The sequence below is a fragment of the Myotis lucifugus genome, unplaced genomic scaffold, assembly GCF_000147115.1.
Source record: "Myotis lucifugus unplaced genomic scaffold, Myoluc2.0 scaffold_10, whole genome shotgun sequence".
Lineage (NCBI taxonomy): Eukaryota > Metazoa > Chordata > Mammalia > Chiroptera > Vespertilionidae > Myotis > Myotis lucifugus.
Genome location: NW_005871058.1, coordinates 2,554,705 through 2,576,626, shown reverse-complemented (window position 1 = coordinate 2,576,626; position 21,922 = coordinate 2,554,705). Strand labels below are relative to the sequence as shown.

Genomic DNA, 21,922 nt, shown 5'->3' with positions numbered 1-21,922 from the left:
TACTATCCTCATGCTGTTTTCCTTTTTTTATGGTTGGGGAAACTAAGGCACAGAGAAGTTAGATAACTTGACCAAGGACATACGGTCAATAATTGGTGGAGGCAAGATTTCAATTTTGGTGGTTTGATTCTCTCATTCATTGTGCTGTTACCGTCTTCAAACAACTTGATAGCAATTTTTCTAGCAAGTTAGTAAAACAAAGCCTTGGAAAATTTAAATTAGCAGAAGAAGACCATACTAAAGCAGAAACCATTAGGGTTCCATTGAAAAGATACATTAGTCACTCAAATGGGTTACTATTTCCTTTCAATATAAGTGATGCTCCACTTCATAGCTTGTTTTTTGTTCTGCTCTGCAGTAGACCTTTGTTTTTTCATGCTCCCTTTTTCTAGTTCCAAACAAAACTCATTCTGCATCTCTGAGTTTCAAAGATTACTTTCTGACCCTCATGTCAAGGCCTGGGCTCAAATTAGAGAACGGACTGAACTCAGCCAGTGCCTTTTGTATGCTGTCTCACCCCATACACAGCAGTGCCATATTTTAGCCCAACTGCAGAAAATAAATCCTTTGCATGGGGTGAAAAAACAAAACGAAACAAAAACACAATGGCTAGGAAAAAGATAATAAATCCTCTTTAAAGATAGCATCAAAAATGGCAATTCCACTTCGTTTATAAATCAGCAATTATAGTAGAAGTAAATCCTCAGTCCAGTGCTTTTACATCCAAACCACAACTTGACCTTGAAGATGCTATCACAGCCCTAGCCAGTTTGGCTTTAGTGGATAGAGTGTTCGCCTGTGGACCAAAGGGTCCGGGGTTCGATTCTAGTCAAGGGCATGTACCTCGGTTGTAGACTCCTCTCCAGGCCGGGCCCTGGTTGGGGCTCATGAAGGAGGCAACCAATCAATGTGTTTCTCTCACATCGATATTTCTCTCTGACTTTCCCTCTCTCTCTCTCTCTAAAAATCAATGGAAAAATATCCTTGGGTGAGGTTTAAAAAAAAATTAAAAAATAGATATATTTTTAAAAAGATGCTATCACAATGTAAAATTTCTACTATTAAACAGAATTCCATGTGCTAAAAAAGAACAAATAGACAAACCAGAAGTACCAGAGTCTGTGGGGATGTACAAGAGTGAGAGATGAGGGGCAATTAAGGAAAGATTTAAAAAATGAAAGCCAACAGACAAGTCTTTCTTGGCCGACTTGCCTCTGATTCTGCCAAGATGTGAGTCAAAATTCAACTCATTCTTTAGGGGGAAATAATTAAGGAAAAATTAAATGTATAATCAATCTTGACAACAACAATAAATCTTGGTGTCACCACCTTACATTAGATGCTGCTCCATGGTTTCTGAAAGGCTTCCATGAATATTTCTCCTACATCTCATTTGGTCTTCACAGCCGTGGGTGAGGTGGGATTACCTGTATTTTTTCTGTGACTCAGGAAATGCAATTGCTTGCCCCAAAGTACAAAATTAGTTATTGATAGATGCAAACTAAGACTTATGTCTTTAATTTCTTATGGGTGTTCGTTTTTTTTGTTATTTGTATGTTGTTTTACCTTTCACTGTGACAGTTTTCTTTTTCTTGAAGATGGGAATTAGTTGAGTTTGGTGTTTTCACCTCACATTATCTGGAAACAGACATTGTTTTGAGAACTGTGGCTGATGCTTCTTGATGGAGCCAAAGGAATCTGGCTGCCCTTCTTGAATAGATCCTAGATCCTATAATAGATTCTTGAATAGAAGCATGGATGAAATGACATATTTGTTTTCCTATTTGTGGGATGGATTTTTGGTGTGGTCAGAAGATAAGATCTTCCACATGGCTTTGAAATTATCTCTATATATAAAAGCCTAATATGCTAAGTGTCCAACTGAGCGGTTGGCCAACCGGTCACTATGGCATGAACTGACCACTAGGGGACAGATGCTCCAACTGGTAGGTTAGCTTGCTGCTGGGGTCCTACCCATCAGGACTGAGTGAGATGGGGCCAGACACTCCCTGGAGCCCACCCGTGGTCCCTCCCATGGTCCCTCCCTGGCCACTGGCCCCAATCGGCCCTGATCGGCCCCGATCAGGACTGGGTGAGATGGCCTTGATCAGCCCCTATCACCGGCCAGGTGGAGAGACCCCACCCGTGCACGAATTCATGCACCAGGCCTCTAGTGTTGAATAAAAGACGATAAGAGCTCCTTAAATGGACCTCTGTTTTATTTCTCATTGCATTGAAGGTCAATGTGATGTATTCACGAACAGTTAGTGCTATGGTGTAGAAATAATACCAATCATCCCTCATTTGAATCACTTCCTCTTTGTGTTTCTTTAGAGATGTGTGATGTGAGGTTAGTAAATAAGGGGAAAACTTAGGAAAACAAGCTATTTTGGGCCTTGGTGAATGTGGGCATTGGTATCTGTGTTCCTTGCTATCATACGCTGAATAACAAACTTATGTCTAAAAATACATACCAGATTCTTCCCTTCGATATTTGCATTTTCCCTTTCCTGAGGAACATATGCAAATATTTGTACCTATATGATGCATTTAGATAGAATTTTCCCAAGACTCTTTTCACAACCTTTTGAACATACAAAGTGAATGAAGGAAAACTATAGAAAAGGCAATCATGAAGAAAACCAAATGATTAATTTCTGGAAAGAATATTGTGCTTTGGGAAATTTAAAACGGCATCTTCTGCCTGTGCTATATCAAATTATTTAAGAAGCTTGGAGCCTAGTCGGTGTGACTCAGTTGTTGAGCCTTGACCTATGTATGAACCAGGAGGTTGCAATTTGATCTCAATCAGGGCACATGCCTGGGTTGTGGGCTCCATCCCCAGTGTGGGGCATATAGGAGGCAGCCGATCAATGATTTTCTTTCATCACTGATGTCTCTCTCTCTCTCTCTTCCTCTCTGAAATCAATAAAAATATTTTTTTTTAAAAAAGAAGCTTGGAGAGATTTAAGATTATACAACTATAACTAGTGGCCTAAACCCTGAGCCTAGCCTAAACCCTTGACCATGGCCATCAGTTAGTGGTAACGTCTGTTACTTAACTCCCTGACTGAGAAGCGAGAGGCTGATGATGTACAAGCTGTCATGAGGCTTGTTGTCCTGTAAGGACATACTCACTCATTTATCCAGCCAAACCTTCTGGATGCCTGGATTTATCATGCAAGTTAAGTGAGTAAATAGCATGATAGTGATGCTGAAAGTTTCATGGTTTCTATTCTGTAACCCCTCCTAATCCTTAGTTACTCTCTTCCCTCCCTCTGTGAGTCCCTGTCAGCATAACAACAGACCTCAGCATCCCAGAGATTGGAAGACCCCCACCGAGCTCTGCCCACAGGACACACCGATCCATCGATCCATCCGATCCATCCTGCCATTTGGAGCACTGAAGCTCAGATTCCCAAGCCCCCTTTGAATCTCCCAGTGCAGGGATGCATTATCTGTAGGAGGTGACTATCTTGCCAATCCAGGGGCACACGGAAGCAATGTTGTAGAAGCCCAGCCATTACCGGCACTGGCAGAAGGAGTGGGGTTATTATTTCCATTTTCAAGCTGGGAAGCATCTGACCGCTAGTAGCCAAATGTGGTTCTCCAGTTGGGACCCAGTCCTGAATCGGGTCCTTAAAACGACTCAGTGTTAATCATCTGAATAAATATCCGTAGCTTTTGTAGTGACTAATGTGGGTGAACCGATATGTTTTTGTTTTATCTTCACTACTCATATAAAACTGAGCTTGATGCTGTAAAAGGAAAAAAAAGATCTGTCATATCACTCGATTTATAGTTACCCAACACTCATAGAAAAAGAGCGTGTCTTTTACAGTAGCACTTAGGCAGCAGGCTCTTTTGCAAGGCCTTTTAGCTCACGGCTCACTAAGTAGATTTTGGAAAGTTGAGAAACAGAGATGGAACGTTTTTCCAGAACCAGTGGAATGTCCCACAAGTAAATCCAGGGTTTTCAATTTCAGATCCTCCGGAAGAACTGAATTCATTTTCTTTCTTCCCTCTTAAAAGATTTATCTCGGGCACTGGCTGATGCAGGGACTGTCTGTACCTCCCTCCCTTCTTAAAACCATCCTCTGCCTTAGCCCTGTCATCGAGTTCGCTTATGGGGAATTGAAAGCAGACTCCCCGTCTCAAAAATGGTGTCTTTGCAGCCTGTTAAGCTCAAAAATATTACGTTTGAGGATTTATTTTAGATATTTATATTACGTTGTGAAATATCACTGCTTCCTTGTCTGTGAAATATGCTGCATTTGAGGATTGATATTAAATATGCCTCTTAGGACAGGAACTACCAATTTTTATTTCAGAAGATAAATGGCATGTAGAGACAGAAGCTCAGATCTAGCATCATTTATTATGCGGAAATCACAGAAAATACCATGTGTCCCCTTAAGCCTATACTGAGTCCCCGTCTTTTGCGTTTCATGGGGAAGTTAAGATTTGCTGTGTCACAATTTCCTTTCTTTCTGCTTAAATATGGAATAACTATTCCAAGTCCAAATTACAGGGTTGGTTTTTTTGTTGTTTTTGTGTTTTTTTAACTGATTTTTTAATTGTTGTTTAATCTAGGCCCTAAACCTGGAATTGACTGTCAGTGTGCCAAGGAGGAATATGTTACATAAATTTTTGTTGATGTTGTTAACCCTCAACCGAGGATTTTTGCCCCTCCATTGATTTTTAGAGAGAGTGGAAGAGAGGGATGGGGGGGAGGAAGAGAGAGAAGGAGAGAGGGAGGGAGGGAGGGAGGGAGGGAGGGAGAGAGAGAGAGAGAGAGAGAGAGAGAGAGAGAGAGAGAGAGAGAGAGAGAAACAGAAACATCGATGTGAGACACATCAATTGGTTGCCTTCCACATGTACCCTGACAAGGGCTTGGGATCAAGCCTACAACCAAGGTATGTGCCCTTGACCTGGAATTGAACATGCAACCCTTCAGTCCATGGACCAATGCTCTAAGCACTCAGCCAAAATGGCTAGGGCTCACATAAAATTTTAGTGGACCATGATGATTTAACAGTATGAGCCAAATTATTTTTAATAATTTTTAATAGAGTCCCCCCCAAGTTTTAACCTCTTCATTTTATAAATGAGAACAATGAGACTCTTTATTTAATGGCTCAGGGTCACATAAAAATGGAATTCAAATTCAGGTCAGTGTAGTGTCAAAATCTGTTTTTTTTATAACACTGTGTTAACTTGAAAATATAGAACTGTCTATATTTGATTGAACAAGAAATTTAAATTTAATAATTGAGGCATTATAATATAGTAACTAAGAATAGTGATTTGTAGTGATTTTATGGGTGGGTGTAGAGCAAGGGAGAGTGGCAGTAACATAAGTTATATTGTCTTCTATCATAGTAGAAAACAAAAAGTAATATATAAAATTGATCAAGAAACAATGGGATACACACATGGATATGTCCAAAGAAGTAATAATGCAAACTCTTTTTTTAATTATTTTTTTATTGCTTAAAGTATTACAAAGAGGATACACACATGGATGTGTCCAAAGAAGTAATAATGCAAACTCTTAAAAGAGGTTGTACTGGAGGAACTAGGACTGGGATTGATAAAGAATAAAACAAAAATGTACTCATAATTTCACAACTGAGAGACAACTTCTGTACCCACTTGGTGTGTTTTTCTGTCTTTTTTTTTTCTAGTCACATAAAAAGCCTTTTTTAAAAAAAATATACTTGAGATATATGTATAACTTGTTTCCTTGTATCCACTTTCCTCACTTTTTCATTATATATTAAGTATTTCCATATCATTAAATATTCTTTAAAGACAGACTTTAATGACCTGAATGCCTCCTTTATAGTACTTCTTTTATGACTTCCTCTTAAAATGTCTTCCAGCAAAAAAAAAAATTTAACACTTTATAGAATTTAGTTATTAAAAACTAGAGGCCTGGTGCACAAAAATTTGTGCACTACGGGGGCGGGGCGATGTGTCCCTCAGCCCGGCCTGCCCCCTCTCACAGTCTAAGAGCCCTCAGGGGATGTCCTACTGATGGCTTAGGGAGCATGCCTAAGCCACAGTCTGGCCTCCCTCTGCGGGAGGCGACCGGGCCAATCAGGGGAAGGTGCCACCCCCATCACCCCATTGCTGCTGCCACTCCCGGCCACCGGCCCTCCTCGGCCCTTGCAGCCGCTGCAGTTTTGTCCGGAAGGACATCTGGAAGGACGTCTAGAAGACGTCCAGTCTCTCCAGTCTAATTAGCATATTACCCTTTTATTAGTATAGACTGTAGTTATTTAGTAGTCATAACTACTACTTGAACTTATGAATTGCTAACTGTGACAGTAAATAAATTAGCCTTCATTTCTTAGTCTATTTAGGAAGTCATTTGCTTTTTAGGTTACATAATGGCTTTTGAAGTACTAGAATGTGGGGGCTATTGGTAAATGCAATTCTCTTGTTTCTAACAGCTTATATTATGACTGCTTGGATAGAGGTGGTATTAAAGACTAGTGAAGAGCATCTTTATAGCTCAGTAGCGGTGAGACTTTGTGCAAATTACAGCTTCTTATTACACCTCCTTTTCAAGGTTATAAAGACTAAATGAGATAATAAAGTACATAGCACAGAGCCTGACCAATAGGCAGTACCGAATATTCTCGTGTGTGTGTGTGTGTGTGTGTGTGTGTGTGTGTGTGTGTTCCCTCATTGTGAAGCCTTTGGTTATTGGACAGAACAACGGTGATTGGCCTCCATAGAGGTTGAACAGCATCAGAACTTTCAAAGTAGCTGGCCATGGGGAGGGAAAGCAAATAACCCATTTTTAAATCTGAGCCAGCAGGAAGGCATCTTTGTTCTGTCCCATTGAGCTAAGTCTTATAAGTGACTTCAGACTCTGCAGTGAGCCAGCTGCACACATGCATTTACCAAGTTCACGGCTGTGTCTGCAGTGCTTGACAACCGCTGAAATGCACGCCGGGGCCCCAAATAACTGGCTTATGCTTTTTTTCTCATTATTTAGTGGCTATGTAGTTTCTATATAAAGGCCTGTGCTGCTCTAATAAATGATTATGGATGGTAAAGTAATGGCTTCCATTTACTGAGTGCTGACTATGTTATATAGCTAAGGGCTTTTCATGCATTATCTCATTTAGTCCTGGCTACTCTGTGAGACTGTTACTATCATCCCTTTTTTATAGATGAGGAAACTAAGATTGATTGAGATTTGGTGTTACCTAATGAGAATTTGAGTGCTGCTTTACCTGACTCCAGAATCTGAGCCTTTAGTTTTACTTGTACCTCTACTGCCTTTGTTTCATAATTACTGCACAGCCTCATTTATTGGCTCACTCGACATTAGTTGAGGTCCTACTCTGTGCCCCCATACAGAGTTCTCACACTGGGTTATAGCACACAGACAAAAGTTCCTGCCCTCCTAAAGCTTACCTTCTATAATGTTAAGTTACTTGTGTCCATTTCCCTCCTAGAAAGAGTGTTCCCCATAAGGCAGTGACTGTGTCTTATTCCTCTTGATTTGGGGGGAGGGGGTTGGCGGGGTGTAACTGAAATTTATTCAAGACTAAGAATAATTCCTGGCATATGAAAGAATTATTTCTACAAAAATATTGGAAGCTAAGGCATGCCACCTTCTGTTCGTCTGTTTATTTTAGCACTGGCTTTTATACCTTCCAGAGTCCTCAAACTGGAGTTGTTCTTACTGGTACTTTATGAAGCATTCAGGGGTTTATTATTATTTATGATAAAGTGGCTTTTTGATATCTTGGTTTCTTTGACTTCCCTAAATGTTTTGTAAGTATGTGGGCCAGTAAGTATGTGGGCCAGCATAAAAATCATCTTTCTTTAGAATGCACTAAAAATACATCAGACAATTACATGATACTATAATTTTAAAAATACATGATATAGCAGGAAAGCCTAACTGTGAGGGGAAAAATCATGATACATTTTATTCTGTGATTTCAATTTATTCTGTGATTTCAAGAATATTAAATCTTTCCCTACAAGTGAATTATTATAATTTTAAAGAAAATGGTATCATAAAATGTTTGTGTTGAATGTCATTTATTAGCCAGGTAAAGGTTGAAACTAATTTTAAATAGCCTTGGGTGCAGGCTACTGTGTAATAATCTTTACCCAGGAAGTCATCAATAAATACTAGCAAGTATGTGGTATTTTAATAAAATAGTTGCCTTATTTTTCCCTTGGAAATACAATTAAACCTTTTTGATCCCATGAGGAGCAAATGGCTGGTAATGTTTCTCATTTTTTAAGAATCATTTATCCAAGATTCCTGGCAAAGCAGCTGGCTGTTCATTTTAGAGTTTGACATTGCTTCTCCTTGGGACGTGATGCTGGGCTTTCTGATAACCAGTGCAAACTCCATGAATATCTTTCGTTTCTCTAGAAGGAGGCTACCAGCTGGATATGCAAATACTCCCCGACGGCCCAAAGAGTGATGTGGACTTTTCAGAGATTCTTAATGCAATTCAAGAAAGTAAGTTTCACTCAAATTTTAAATTTATTGTAAAAGAGGAAACTCTTCTAACACTTGGGAGGGGTCCCTAAAGCTAGAGACCTTGGATGCTAGAGTTTAAAAAAATGCAATGACGTCTTAAAGGAGATATGGGTTAAGTAGTTTGAGACCAGAAGAGATGGTTAGTGAAATGCAGGTTTAATTTATAAAACTGTGAACCACATAATATTGGGGTCTTTGAAGAAGCCTGGTGGAAAACCTTAGTGGAATTATAAATTCTGTATATGGAATATGCTGTGCTATTTAATAAATCACTAGGTATTGTAATTTTTTAGATTCCTGGGTTAATCATACCAAATGAAAAATCTGTAACAAACCAGAATACTATTCCTTTGCTGAGATGTAAGTAGTAGGAAGTAAGTGTTGATGCAGTAAGCCAAATTCAAGAATTTATTCTCTAAAACGGGCATCAGGAGTCACTGATGATGGGCTGTGACCCAGAAGTGAGCCCCTCTCTTCTAAGAATTTTGATTAATCAAGGTTTACTCTTCTTAGGCTACTTTATTTGTGTTTTATGGTTTTCACTAGGAATTTTTCCATAATTAATACATTTAATCTAATTATAGATTTAGCCCTCAAGATGGATGATGCAGTATCACATACTAAGTCATTAATATTTCTGTTTTGTTATTGGAGCTCTAATCTATAATAATAAAAGTATAATATGCTATTAGACCAGACAACTGAATGACTTCCGGACCTCATTCTGGATGTTCTTCCGGATGAAGCTGCTGTGGTGGGGGCCAAGGCAGAGGCAGTTAGGGGCTATCAGGCAGGCAGGCGAATGGTTAGGGGCGATCAGGCAGGCAGGCAGAGGCAGTTAGGGACAATCAGGCAGGTAGGCGAGTGGTTAGGGGTGATCAGGCAGGCAGGTGAGTGGTTAGGGGTGATCAGGCAGTCAGGCAGAGGGGTTAGGGGTGATCAGGCAGGCAGGCAGAAGGGTTGTGATCAGGTAGGCAGGCAGGCAAGCAAGCGGTTAGGAGCCAGCGGTCTCAGATTGTGAAAGGGATGTCTGACTGCCGGTTTAGGCCCAATCCCCAGGCCTAAACCGGCAGTCGGACATCCCCCGAGGGGTCCTGGATTGTGAGAGGGTGCAGGCTGGGCTGAAGAAACCCCCCTCCCCCATGCATGAATTTTGTCCACCAGGCCTCTAGTTCTAGATAATGATGTTCCTCTTTAAATAACAATGTTGCATTTAAAGGATTTGGATGTGAAGATCATTGTATTGCATAAAGAAACAATGCAATTTTTTTTTTTTTTTGCTACGGTGAGTTTTGTGACATTGCATTTGTATGTGAGTTTTTAATAAACAATTTCAAGCATTTTTAGTCATCCCCTTTTGTCATTATACTACTCTCCTGACCTTATGAGATACTATCTGCACTTTTTGGACAACTTAGGGTGGGAGAAGTAAAGTATCAAGGTCATCTGATAAATAATGGAGACCAAACTGGAATGGAGGGTTAATTCCTTCATGAATATGCTCAGTTTAGGTGTTTAAGCACACACAGGTGAAGGATCCTAAAGTTGAAGAAGATGAGGCTGAAATATTTATGATGAAGAATGTAAGAGGACCAGCTATTTGTTCTGGCTGGACAGTCCCTTCAGAATAGGTTCATGAAGAAAAGAGAAAAATTTCCCGAGGAGAATAAAAATCAAATTAATAATAAGTACTGATTTAATTTGACTGGAAATTGCCTTTTTAAGGGCCCAGTAGATACAGATTGATTGTAACTTAAATAAGTTCTTAACATTAAATGTATCTTTTTTAAAAGTAAAAAACCAAATTAATAGATATTAGACAATAACTTTTCATGGAAAGTTATAAAATTATGTAATTACATTATTTGATGTGAAAGATGATAAAGCATACAGTGCTGAAAGGATTTAAAAATATTTTAGCCCAGCCGTTGTGGCTCAGTGGTTGAGCATTGACCCATGAACCTAGAGGTCACTGGTTCGATTCCTGATCAGGGCACATGCTCAGGTTGCAGGCTGGATCCCCAGCGGGGCCGTGTAGGAGGCAGCAGATGGATGATGTTTCTATCTCTCTATCCCTATCCCTTCCTCTATAAAAATCAATATGAAAATATTTTAATAAATGATACAGTGACTTCCCTACAAGTCAGGAGATAAATATTTTTAGGGCTGAATGAACTTACAACAAAATTAACTAAATGTTTATGTAACTATTTTTATAGTAATTTTTGTTAGCACATCTTAGTAAAGACATTTGTATATGATGCTTTATAGTTTAGAATGGTGAATTTGTTATGAACAGATAGAAGAGTATAAGTTTGTGAGTACTTAATATTTAAATTTAAAAATAAAAAAGTGTTATTTCACTTTAAAATGCAAATCAAATTTTTATTGGTTTAAGAATTTTCTAATCTATTATTTTCATGTTGAAAATTAAGTTTTATGCTAAATAGGTTTGGGAAGTTGATCACATAGCCTGGGTTATTTCTGGAAGGAAAGATTTGGGCTATTTATTCACCTTCAGTTTCTATCTGGATTCCATATGTGCTTCAGATGTTTAACCAGTTCATTGAAATTTCTAAGTATAAAAATGCATAGTTTGGTTCTTCAAGGGACTGTACCTTAGATTATTGTTTATGAAAAGCTTTGAGAGACCAAATATAAAAATCTAAAAAAATATACTATAGGATTTAAACATCAGTAAAACTCTCCTCCATTTTTAGCATGATGATGGAGAGTGTTCATTGTTTTCTTAGAATTTTGTGGAATATATGTATGGCCTTCAAGATCAAGATAGAAGAGTGAGTGTGTGTGTGTGTGTTTCAAACATGTCTTGAGTCTGAGATAGGCCAGACTCAAGAAATGTTTTAAGAATTTTGTTTTTAAGACAACCATAAGTAAAAGCAGATACTAATTTCTCCATTTTATTTATTTATTTATTTGTTTGTTTGTTTATTTGCTTGTTTTAATCCTCCCCCAGGATATTTTTTCCATTGCTTTTCAGAGAGAATGCAAGGGAGGGAGGGAAGGAGGGGGAGAGAGAAACATCCATGTGAGACACACTGATTGGTTGCCTCCCACATGAGCCCAAATCAGGCCAGGGATCGAGCCTCCTACCCAGGTACGTGCCTTTGACCAGGAATCAACCCTCAACCCTTCGGTGTGTAGGCTGACCCTCTAACCACTGAGATCACTGGCCAGTGCTAATTTCTTTATTTTAAAAGTGAAGAAACTGAGTATATCTCCCCAAGGCTATATGGGTAATATATGACAGAGGCAATATTTAATCCTACATCAGCTCTTGTTCTATTTAAAAGAGAAAATAAAATGAATAAGAAAAACTAACTACTTTGGATTTCTAAAATGTTATTACTATGTTGTTTCATCTTAATGTAAGAATTCCTCCCTATGCTTCTATATTGTAAAGTATATTTGTATTTTTTCCTATAGTGCTTATGCCCTTAGAATAGCTTCATCTATTCAAAAAAAGATTCGTCGGAGAAGCTGGCCATCCATAAGTTGTTTCTCAACTTCCTGCATCTCAGCTATACAGCTTATAAGGAAGAAAAGAGTTATTCTATTCATTCAACCACCTATCCATCTCACCTGTTATGTGCCAGGCACTGTGCTAGGCATAGTATCTTAAAGTAGTATTGAACGTTTTGGTGTATAGTTTAATTCATGAAAAATTAAAATGGTCACAGATCCCATTTTGTTTCATTGTTCAAATTGAAAACAACTTGGTTTCTTTTTAGGAAAAAAGCATTTATATGTGTCAGTATAATATAAGTGTGTGTGTGTGTGTGTGTGTGTGTGTGTGTGTTCGTGTGTACCTTGATGTTATTTTCCCCATCTCTTCATTCTCTTCCTTTGCTTCTCATCCCATGATGGCAGCCAGGTTCCTTGAACTCCTTTGGTTCTGCAGAGTTTTGTGTTGTCTAAAGTTCCTGGCTTCTGTTTTCTACAAGCCCGAGCTTTTGGGTGGGTGATGCTTGGATAGGAGAAGGAGGAGGGGTGAAGAAAAGAGGGAGGGAGGGAGGGAGGGAGGGAGGGAGGGAGGGAGGGAGAGAGAGAGAGAAAGAGAGAGAAGAAGAGAAGAAGAGAAGAAGAGAAGAAGAGAAGAAGAGAAGAGAAGAGAAGAGAAGAGAAGAGAAGAGAAGAGAAGAGGGGAGGGGAGGGGAGGGGGAGGGGAGGGGAGGGGAGAGGAAAGAGAGAGAAACATCAATTTATTGTTCCACTTATTTATGCATTTATTGGTTGATTCTTATATGTGCTCTTACCTAGGATCAAACCTGCAACCTTCGCATATGGGGGCAACACTCTAATCAACTGAGCTTCCTGGCCAGGGCCATGTGGGTACTCTTGAGTGGCATTCATACCCTAACAGACATTATTGTGTTATAGTCCGTTAGATCTAATGAGGGAAAGAGAGCAAAGAGCAGAGTGTTTGAAATGAGAACTGTGAGTTGGAAGGATTGTTCAATACTTGTTATCCTATAGCCTGATCCTCTGTGCTCACACACTTGCCCACATCCTATATAATAAAAGGCTAATATGCAAATCAACCGAATGGCAGAACGACTGGTCACTATGACGTGCACTGACCACCAGAGGGCAGATGCTCAACGTAAGAGCTGCCCCCTGGTGATCAGTGTGCTCCCACAGAGGGAGCGCTGCTCAGCCAGAAGCCGGGATCACAGCTGGCGAGCACAGCATTGGTGGTAGGAGCCTCTCCCACCTCTGCGGCAGTGCTAAGGATGTCCGGGGAGTGGGCCTAAGCCATCAGTCGGACATCCCCCAAGGGCTCCTGGACTGCAAGAGGGCATAGGCTGTGCTGAGGGACCCCTGCGAGTGCACAAATTTCGTGCACTGTGCCTCTAGTAATCATATAATTGCTCCTCCATTGGTGGCTCTTTGTATTTCTATGGCTGTGGAGACTGAGTCATTTCTCAGAGACATCCAGTGAGTCATTTTGAATCTAATTTCTTGAGCTCTGATTTCCAATTTTATTTTGAATCCACACAGTCATGCTGTTTCAAAGGAGAAGATGGGGAAGAGGGAAGGGCTGACATATATTGAAGTAGTTATCTTGTCTGGCAACTGTGGTTGTGGTTGACCTTTTTACCTACATTATTTTATTTGGTGTTAGATTCTCTTTGCTTAATTTCCACATTTGTAAGAGAGAGATAATTATAGTAAATCCAGGCAAAGCCCTTAGTGTAGTGCCTGGCAAGCGTCGGGCAAGTGTGGGCTGCCTCCTTGTCTTGATTCCTCTCAACAGTTCTGCATGGTAAATTGTATGATCTCCACTTAAAAGATAAAGACGTTAAAGTTTAAGTTAAATAACCGAATCTGATAGCTACTAAGAGGGAGGACTAGCATTTGAACCCAGGCTTGTCTGAATCCAAAGCTCATGCTCCTTTCAGAGAAGGGGAAATTATGTTCAGTAGACTTTGAGGATCTTTAATGCAGAACATCACTGACCTCTTTTCAAGTCGTGAAAAGGTAACCAAGGTTACTGAGCAGAGCTGGAGTCGGGCACACAGTTCTCTAAATATCACTCCCAGGGTTGTAATAGGTGCTTCATTGTCTGCCCTGTTACAGAACTAATGAAGGCGTCTGTCTCTTCTTTAAAATGAAGTAGCAGTTGGAGAAGCTTTTCATAAGAAACACTAGAGGCCAGGTGCACGAAATTCGTGCACTGGGTTGGGGAGGGGTGTCCTTCAGCCCAGCCTGCACCCTCTCCAATCTGGGACCCCTCAGGGGATCAGGCCTAAACTGGCAGTCAGACATCCCTCTCACAATCCGGGACTGCTGGCTCTCAAATGCTCGCCTGCCTGCCTCCCTGCCTGATTACCCCTAACTGTTTCTGCCTGCCAGCCTGATCACCCCCTAACCGCTCCCCTGCCAGCCCGATCGACGCCTAACTGCTCTTCTGCCAACCCAATTGCCCCCAACTGCCCTCCCCTGCTGACCCAGGTGCCCCCAACTGCCCTCCCATGCCGGCCATCTTGTGGTGGCCATCTTGTGCGAGGGTGTTATGGTCAATTTGCATATTACTTCTTTATTATATAGGATGCTGCCCAGGACTGAGTCGATGGTCTTGGCCCCATTGCAGAGTATATGGTGGGAACCCCGTGCCATAATCAGCACTCTGTTTTATACACAGCATCATTAGGGAGCCAGGAAATGCCAATATAATTACTTTCTTAATGACCACACAATTTTTTGAATTTCAAAATATTTTAAGTAAATTTTCTATGGCAGGAAAAGAGTGCCTGCTCTCAGATTTGTATCGGTGAGGATCCCAGCTTTCTTACCCCAGTGTTTCTTTGGGATGTGTTAATATAACCACTTAAATGTTGCCATAACACACTAATGGAAGTTTGTAGACTTTTTATAGCAGGAGAATCAGGTTTTTTTTCCCCAAGATGATTTATTTTCACATATCATCTCAATATATAAAACAGATAACTGGGCTGTTTGGGGTGAGGTGGGGTTGGTGGGTAGAGGATGTAGGGCTTTGCCCACTCAGTTTCCTCTTTACACCCTCCATGGTTTCTTGAAGCTCCCAAAAGGATTCTGGGGTTCCAGGGAACACACTGAAAACCACCGGCCTATTATAAAGGAATCAAGCCAGCTAAGAAAGGATTTGTGTCCTTTCTAATTATTTCATTTATTTATTTTGAGTTTTCTGAACTAGTCCCTTTTTAAAAAGTACTATTAGTAGTAAACCAGGCAGTCTTTGCCTTAGGGACATTCTCAGATTCATTGAAAGAGTAGTGAATATCTAGAGCAGTGGTTCTCAACCTTCTGGCCCTTTAAATACAGTTCCTCATGTTGTGACCCAACCATAAAATTATTTTCATTGCTACTTTATAATGTTGCTACTGTTATGAATCGTAATGTAAATATCTGATATGCAGGATGGTCTTAGGCGACCCCTGTGAAAGGGTCGTTCAACCGCCAAAGGGGTCGCGACCCACAGGTTGAGAACCGCTGATCTAGAGAGTCCTAGGCTTGCAAGAGTCATATAAATGCTAAGTGGTGTTTAGTCTTTAAAATCCCAGCCTAAGGTGCTCAAAGCTGTGCTGAGTCTGTGTGTTTCCCTGAATTTTTAAAAACATTTCATTTGATCTATTTGTTCAAGTTTAAAATGTGTCAGATCTGCCGGGCTAACGATGTAAAGTCTAGCTTTATTTAGAACTGTGACAACGTGATTGTTTGGTGGTTAAGTGACTTCCTGTTCTTGAAAGCCTATTATTTAAGAATAATAGAATGCTTTCCAATAAAAGGAAAGAAGCTGGTTAGAAATAGCTTGGAGAAAACAGAACTGATGATTCTCAACACACAGTCAGCTTTCAATAAATTGTTGTCTGTTCTCACTTCCTTTAAATTAAATCTCTGAGCCTAAAAGAGAAACAGATTCTTTTAAATAATCTCTCAAAGCTCATTAGGAAGGAAAAGATAACAGTTTATATAATGTGACAACTAGCTTTTATTTATTTTAAAATGGACACTGAGTGCCTCCAATTTGCCAGCAATTTTGGAGCTACCTTGAGCTTTCACTTAAAAGGGACCCTAGATATAAAGATGAACCTGCTATAAAACAGCCAGGCAAGGGTTCAGATTGAGATATAAACACTTTTTTTGCATTCTAAATTATTCCTGAAGGTGTCCCCCTTTTTTGGCACTTTCTAACGAGGCTTTGAGGTCACTGTGCAATACCTTCAGAATCCTGAGTATCAGGTGGAATAATGTGGAACTCAAGGACAAAAATAGTATAATGAACTGGCACTTGAACAAATAGAGACTGAGGTTATGCTGCTCAGCCCTCTCATGTCTTCAGTGACCTATAATTTCACTTTATTTTCTCTGCATCAAAAAAATACTGAGATCAAAGCACCCTGTCCTATAATGCAAGGTGGGGTTATTCTGCTGCATGTGGAAAATAGAGAATTAAAGACAAGAGCAGTGAGTCCAACTGTTTGATTTTTTCTGTATTTATTTCTTATTCTCTTTAGACTATTTCTAAAACATATTTACTGTTTTGGGGTTTTTCCCTCATTGCTTTTATAACACTGGTCCTCTGATTTCTCTGGGATAGTGCAGGGTGGAGCAAAAGTAGGTTTACAGTTGTGAGCACATGAAACACAGAGTTTATTCTTGCATTATTATTAATTTATGTATTCTTTTCCATATGAACAACTGTAAACCTACCTTTGCCCTCCCCTGTACAGTGAGCCAGCCCTCTGAAATCTCTTTGCTATGCTGAATTGGGTGAATTACTCAGACTCTGTGGCTGATTTTTGGTCTTCCTGGGCAATTTGAGTGTCTTGACCCTTGCTTAGCTGTTATATGCATATGCATGTCCCTGCTGTTTTGTTTCCAGGTCTTTTAGCTGAGTGCTTTTTGCAAACCCTAATGCATAGTATCCAGCTACCCTGACCCATCTTAGCTGCCCAGTTCTGTTCACACAGCCCTTTCTGAGTCCGAATGCAATGTGGGTCCATTATTTGGGCTGCGTGAAATGTTTGCATTTGCATTTACACTCTCTCTCCTTCTGGTCAGTCTTTTTTTTTTAATCCTTGCTAGAGGATATATTTCTGTTGATTTTTTGAGAGAGAGAGAAAGAGAGAGAGAGAGAGAGAGAGAATGAATGAATATGAATGAATGAATGAGAGAGAAACAAACATCGATGTGACAAAAACATTGATCAATTGCCTCCCATAAAGGCCTGGACCAGGGATTGAACTCGCAACCTAGGTATGTGCCCTGACTAGGAATCCAACCCATAACCTGCTTGGTGTATGGGACAATGTTCCTTTTGGTCATTCTTACTCAACTCCTCAGAACATTTGGCTCCCTTTCTTATTCATGGACCTAATAGTAGAGCTGTTCTAGGGATGTATTTATCAAACCTATTTTTATTTGAATATAAGGAAGGTGATGGCATCATTAACAAGTGACCTTATTTGGATGAGGCGTATGTTTGTGACATTGGTGCCTGTGGATAGAGAGACCGTGCTCCCATCTTGGCCGGACAGTGAGCTCTGGGATGACAGGGGCCATGCCTGTCGTGACCAGCACTTGAGCCCAGTTCCTAGCCCAGCACGGTGTCTGGCCATAAATACTCTTCAAATTAATAGATTTTACAAAATTGATTAACTTCGGAACTTGGGGGTTGTTTTCTCTTAAAATAATGTAAGTTTGCATCACAGGATATTATATTTTGTTTCTAAAATTTGTCATGTAGTTAAAGCTGATAGATCAGCAACAACGGTGAAATGCTGATGAAGGACATGCGTCTCTTCGGTCTGTGGAATGTCTGTATTCTACAGTCTTCTTTCTGAGCATGTGGTCAGCTAGGCATTGTCTGACTTCAGCATTTCTAATCTCTGCTGAAGCACTTGAGAGCCTGGCAGGTAATAATGGTGCCTTAATACCACTTATTCTCTAACAATCAGATTGCCTTGACATACCAACTTCTCTTAGGCACTCAGGTGGCATCAGCTCCAGGATGACTTTGACAGGTGTTTCTGGTGGGCAGCAATAAGGCTCTTTTCCCTTTTCCAGGTTATCTGAGCCCTCTACAATCAAATAGTTGGGGCTTTAATACCGGGCAGAACTTCTCAACCTTAGCACTGTTGACATTTTGGGCTGTGTAACTCTTTGTTGTGGGGGCTACTCTGTGCAGCGTAGGATGTTCAGCAGCATCCCAGGCCTCTACCCACTGGATACTACTAGCACTGCCCCAGATGATGAAAAGGGTGTCTAGACCAGTGGTTCTCAACCTTCCTAATGCCGCGACTCTTTAATACAATTCCTCATGTTGTGGTGACCCCCAATTTCGTTGTTACAAATTGAACATAATTAAAGCATAGTGATTAATCACAAAAACAATATGTAATTATATATGTGTTTTCCAATGGTCTTAGGCGACCCCTGTGAAAGGGTCATTCGACCCCCAAAGGGGTCGCTACCCACAGGTTGAGAACCGCTGGTCTAGGCAATGCCAGATGTCTCCAGGGTAACAGTTTGGTCCATTTGAGATCCCAGATGGAGAGGGCTTTATTGAACTGATTGTGCCAGCACGAGGAGGTGACATGGGCAGAAGATGACCTGGTAATTGTCTATAATTGTCTATCCTTGGCAGTTCTCATGGATGGATGAATGGATTCAACAATTCTCCCCAGTCTGAGCCAATCACCTAGAGGTGGATCTCAGTGTCCTCTTTAGCTCCCACCTTTATCCTTTATCTCATCCCAGTCTACCCTCTTAACAACCATTCCATAATTTTTAGACTTTAAAAAAATTACAGTTGATAGACAGTATTATAATAGATTAATGTATACAGTATAGTGACTCATCATTTATATACCTTAAAATGTGATCACCTCATTAAGTCTAGTAACCACCTGTCACTGTTCATACTTATCACAATATTACTGACTATATATAATCTCTCTTCTGCCTTCTTGTATTGATAAGGCTAATATAAGGTCCAGGGTCTACATTTGACAAACCAACATTTTTTTGTGGATCTGCTAAGTGTCAGCCACCCGCTAATGTTACATTATCTCATGTAACCCTCTCAGCCACCCTGAGAGAGAAGTTTTCTATACCTGTCTCACCGGTGAGAAAGCAGGAGTACAAATTCACATGGCTAAGTGGTAGAGTTTGGAATAGTAAGCAGGTCTTCTGACTTTGTTAAAATTCTGTTTTATCCTGTTGTTCAAATCCAACCAATGTCTGTTTGAAATTTAATCACTATGTACTTGAACATTTAATCAGTATTGACTTGAAACTGAGGAGCTCCTGGCTTGTGAATAAGAGTCGTGTTAGGAGAAACGTATATGCAAGGTCCTAGAACCATAGAAAAGGCAGATCTCAGATATCATTAGACAGTGACCACTCTGAGGTCATCATTCGGTCTTTCAACAAAGAGTGTTGAGGGCTTACTCCACTCCAGAACCTCTGTACACCAGCCAAAACCAACAGGGTCCCTGCCCTTATGGAACTCACATCCTAATAGTATAAATATCTAATATGAAAGTAAATAAATGAATTAACAATATAATTTCAGATTGTGATGAGTGCGGTGAAGGAAATGAGCAATGAGAGGAGATGGAGAATAATTGGGTGAGGGGGATTTCTTTACATAGGGTGGTCAGGGAAGTTGTTTTTGATCTTGATACTTCCCACAACACTGAACATACGGTGCTTCCTCAAAAAGTATGAGTACCTGTCCTTGAGTACCTGGCACAGAATAGGTGTCCTTAGATCTTGGTTGTATGAAAAGACCATGATAACTTACAGTTCTGGAGGCCAGAAGTCATCAAGGTGTCAGCAGGACCATGTTCCTTTTGGAGGTTCTAGGGTAGAATTTACTTTTTTGCATTTTCTACCTTTGGAGGCTACCTGCATTCCTTGGCTTAGGGCCCTATCCTCTTTTGTCAAAGCCAGCAGTGTAGCATCTTCCAGTCTCTCTCTCCCTCAGATTCTGACCCTCCCACCTCCCTTTTATTTACTTTGGCCCACCCATATAATCCTGGATAATCTTCCCACTTTACAACCCTTGACTTAATCATGTCCACAAAGTCCCTTTTGCTGTAAAAGGTAATATATTCTCACACTCCAGGAATTAGGTCACCTTTGGGGCCATGATTCAGCCTATCACAGTAAGCAATAAACTCTAATTTTATTTCCATACTCGCTTTATTTTACAGATGAAAAACTTGAAGTTAAAAAATTGCCTAAATTTACACATGTGGATACAGCTTTCTGGTCACCCTATCTCAGTGGTTGGCAAACTGCGGCTCGGCAAACTGTGGCTTGCGAGCCACATGCGGCTCTTTGGCCCCTTGAGTGTGGCTCTTCTACAAATACCGACTTCTGCGCATAGGCCACGAAGTTTCCATCGCACTGTACGTGCGTGCCTGCGCGTGCCCGCACGTGGTATTTTGTGGAAGAGCCACACTCAAGGGGCCAAAGAGCCGCAGTTTGCTGACCACGGCCCTATCTAAATGCATCTCTATTCTCTCTCTCTAAACTCTGTTCTTTTCTTTATCCCATTCTACATTTCTTTGATTACTTGTTTGCAAGAAGACATATCACTTCTCTTCACCAAGATACGGCTGTCACACAGCTCTGTACCTGACACAGTGTGCCCATCTCTTAAGATTTTTTGAATGAAAGAAGGAAGAGTCCTTTGTATACTTGGGTATATAGAACCCAATATCCTACAAATTATTCTGTGCAGTGGCTTCTGACAGGTTAAAAATCCATCACCGTTTTTAAAGCATCAAAGGAAAACGTGAACTTCAATATTGGTCCATAATCCGACCAATTGGTGAAGAAGGCACCGTTACCGGGCCCTGCACTTTCTCATGCACTAGTGCTGACCTTCCAGCTCTAGTGTGCTGCCAGGCTCTATGCGTTTGCACACGGTGTTCTGTATTCGGAACTCTGATGCACGGTGCTTCATGTATCCACATGTTAGCATCACCAGTCTTTGGGGAGAGCTTCTGAATGGCTCCCTTCATGATTTCAATCCATGATTAGAGAAGAAAGACAGAAAATCTAACTGCATGTTTTATTACTGCATTGGGTTTTCTCTATTAGGCCTTAAGTAACAAAGGAGGAAGGAAAGGTATAGGTCATCTCCAGCACAGAGAATGAGTTTTTAGAAGTCTTAAATAACAGTGCCTTATGCTAAACAACTAAGTGAAGGAAAGCTCAACACAACTCCTGTGCTCTGGAAGGCAAGTTATATTTATATTATTGCAGATAGTTTACTTTGCTTCACCTTGTCCTTGATCTCTTCTAATGAAGACACTGTTTAGACAAACTTGTTTTACATCTGACATCCTTTTCTCCTAGGAAATAAATACCTGTTGTTCAAGGTGTTATTGAAATAATGAAAAAATATGAAGTCAAAGGGAGATGTCTTCTCTTTGAATATTGCTTTTAAGAGCCTTAACCCCACTTGTAATATATTTACTTTGGTTCTAGTGGCCAAGGACGTCAATATTCTTTTTGATGAGTTAGAAGCTGTCAACAGTCCCTGCAAAGATGACGATTCTCTCCTTCACCCTGGAAACCTGACCAGTACTTCAGACGATGCTAGCAGACTGGAAGCAGGGGGAGAGGTAAGAGTGTGTGATTTCTTCAAAAGACAATTCCTGAGCCAGGCGAGCACCTATGAAGCATATTCCAAGGGACTGTTTAATGTAATCCTCTCATTGAACTGTATGTTCCTGATAAACAAGGAGCAGGTCTTATATTCTTTGCTACCTCCCATGGCTCTGGTATATTTCAGCACTTCTATATCTACCTAGGCTCCAAACAAACTGTCCCTGAATCAGGCAATTCCCATCTTATACCTAAAGATGTTTTGTT

The 21,922-nt window shown here is 40.4% G+C and overlaps 1 protein-coding gene across 1 annotated transcript in view; it reads left to right on the top strand.

The window, feature by feature from the left end:
• The window catches only part of ANO4 (anoctamin 4), a 293,207-nt gene that overhangs the window by 146,609 nt on the left and 124,676 nt on the right, over positions 1–21,922 (top strand). Inside the window, exons 5-6 of the mRNA XM_023749873.1 lie at positions 8,414–8,503; positions 21,536–21,672. Coding sequence (XP_023605641.1) covers positions 8,414–8,503; positions 21,536–21,672 — 227 coding nt within the window. The remainder of the gene's footprint in view (positions 1–8,413; positions 8,504–21,535; positions 21,673–21,922) is intronic.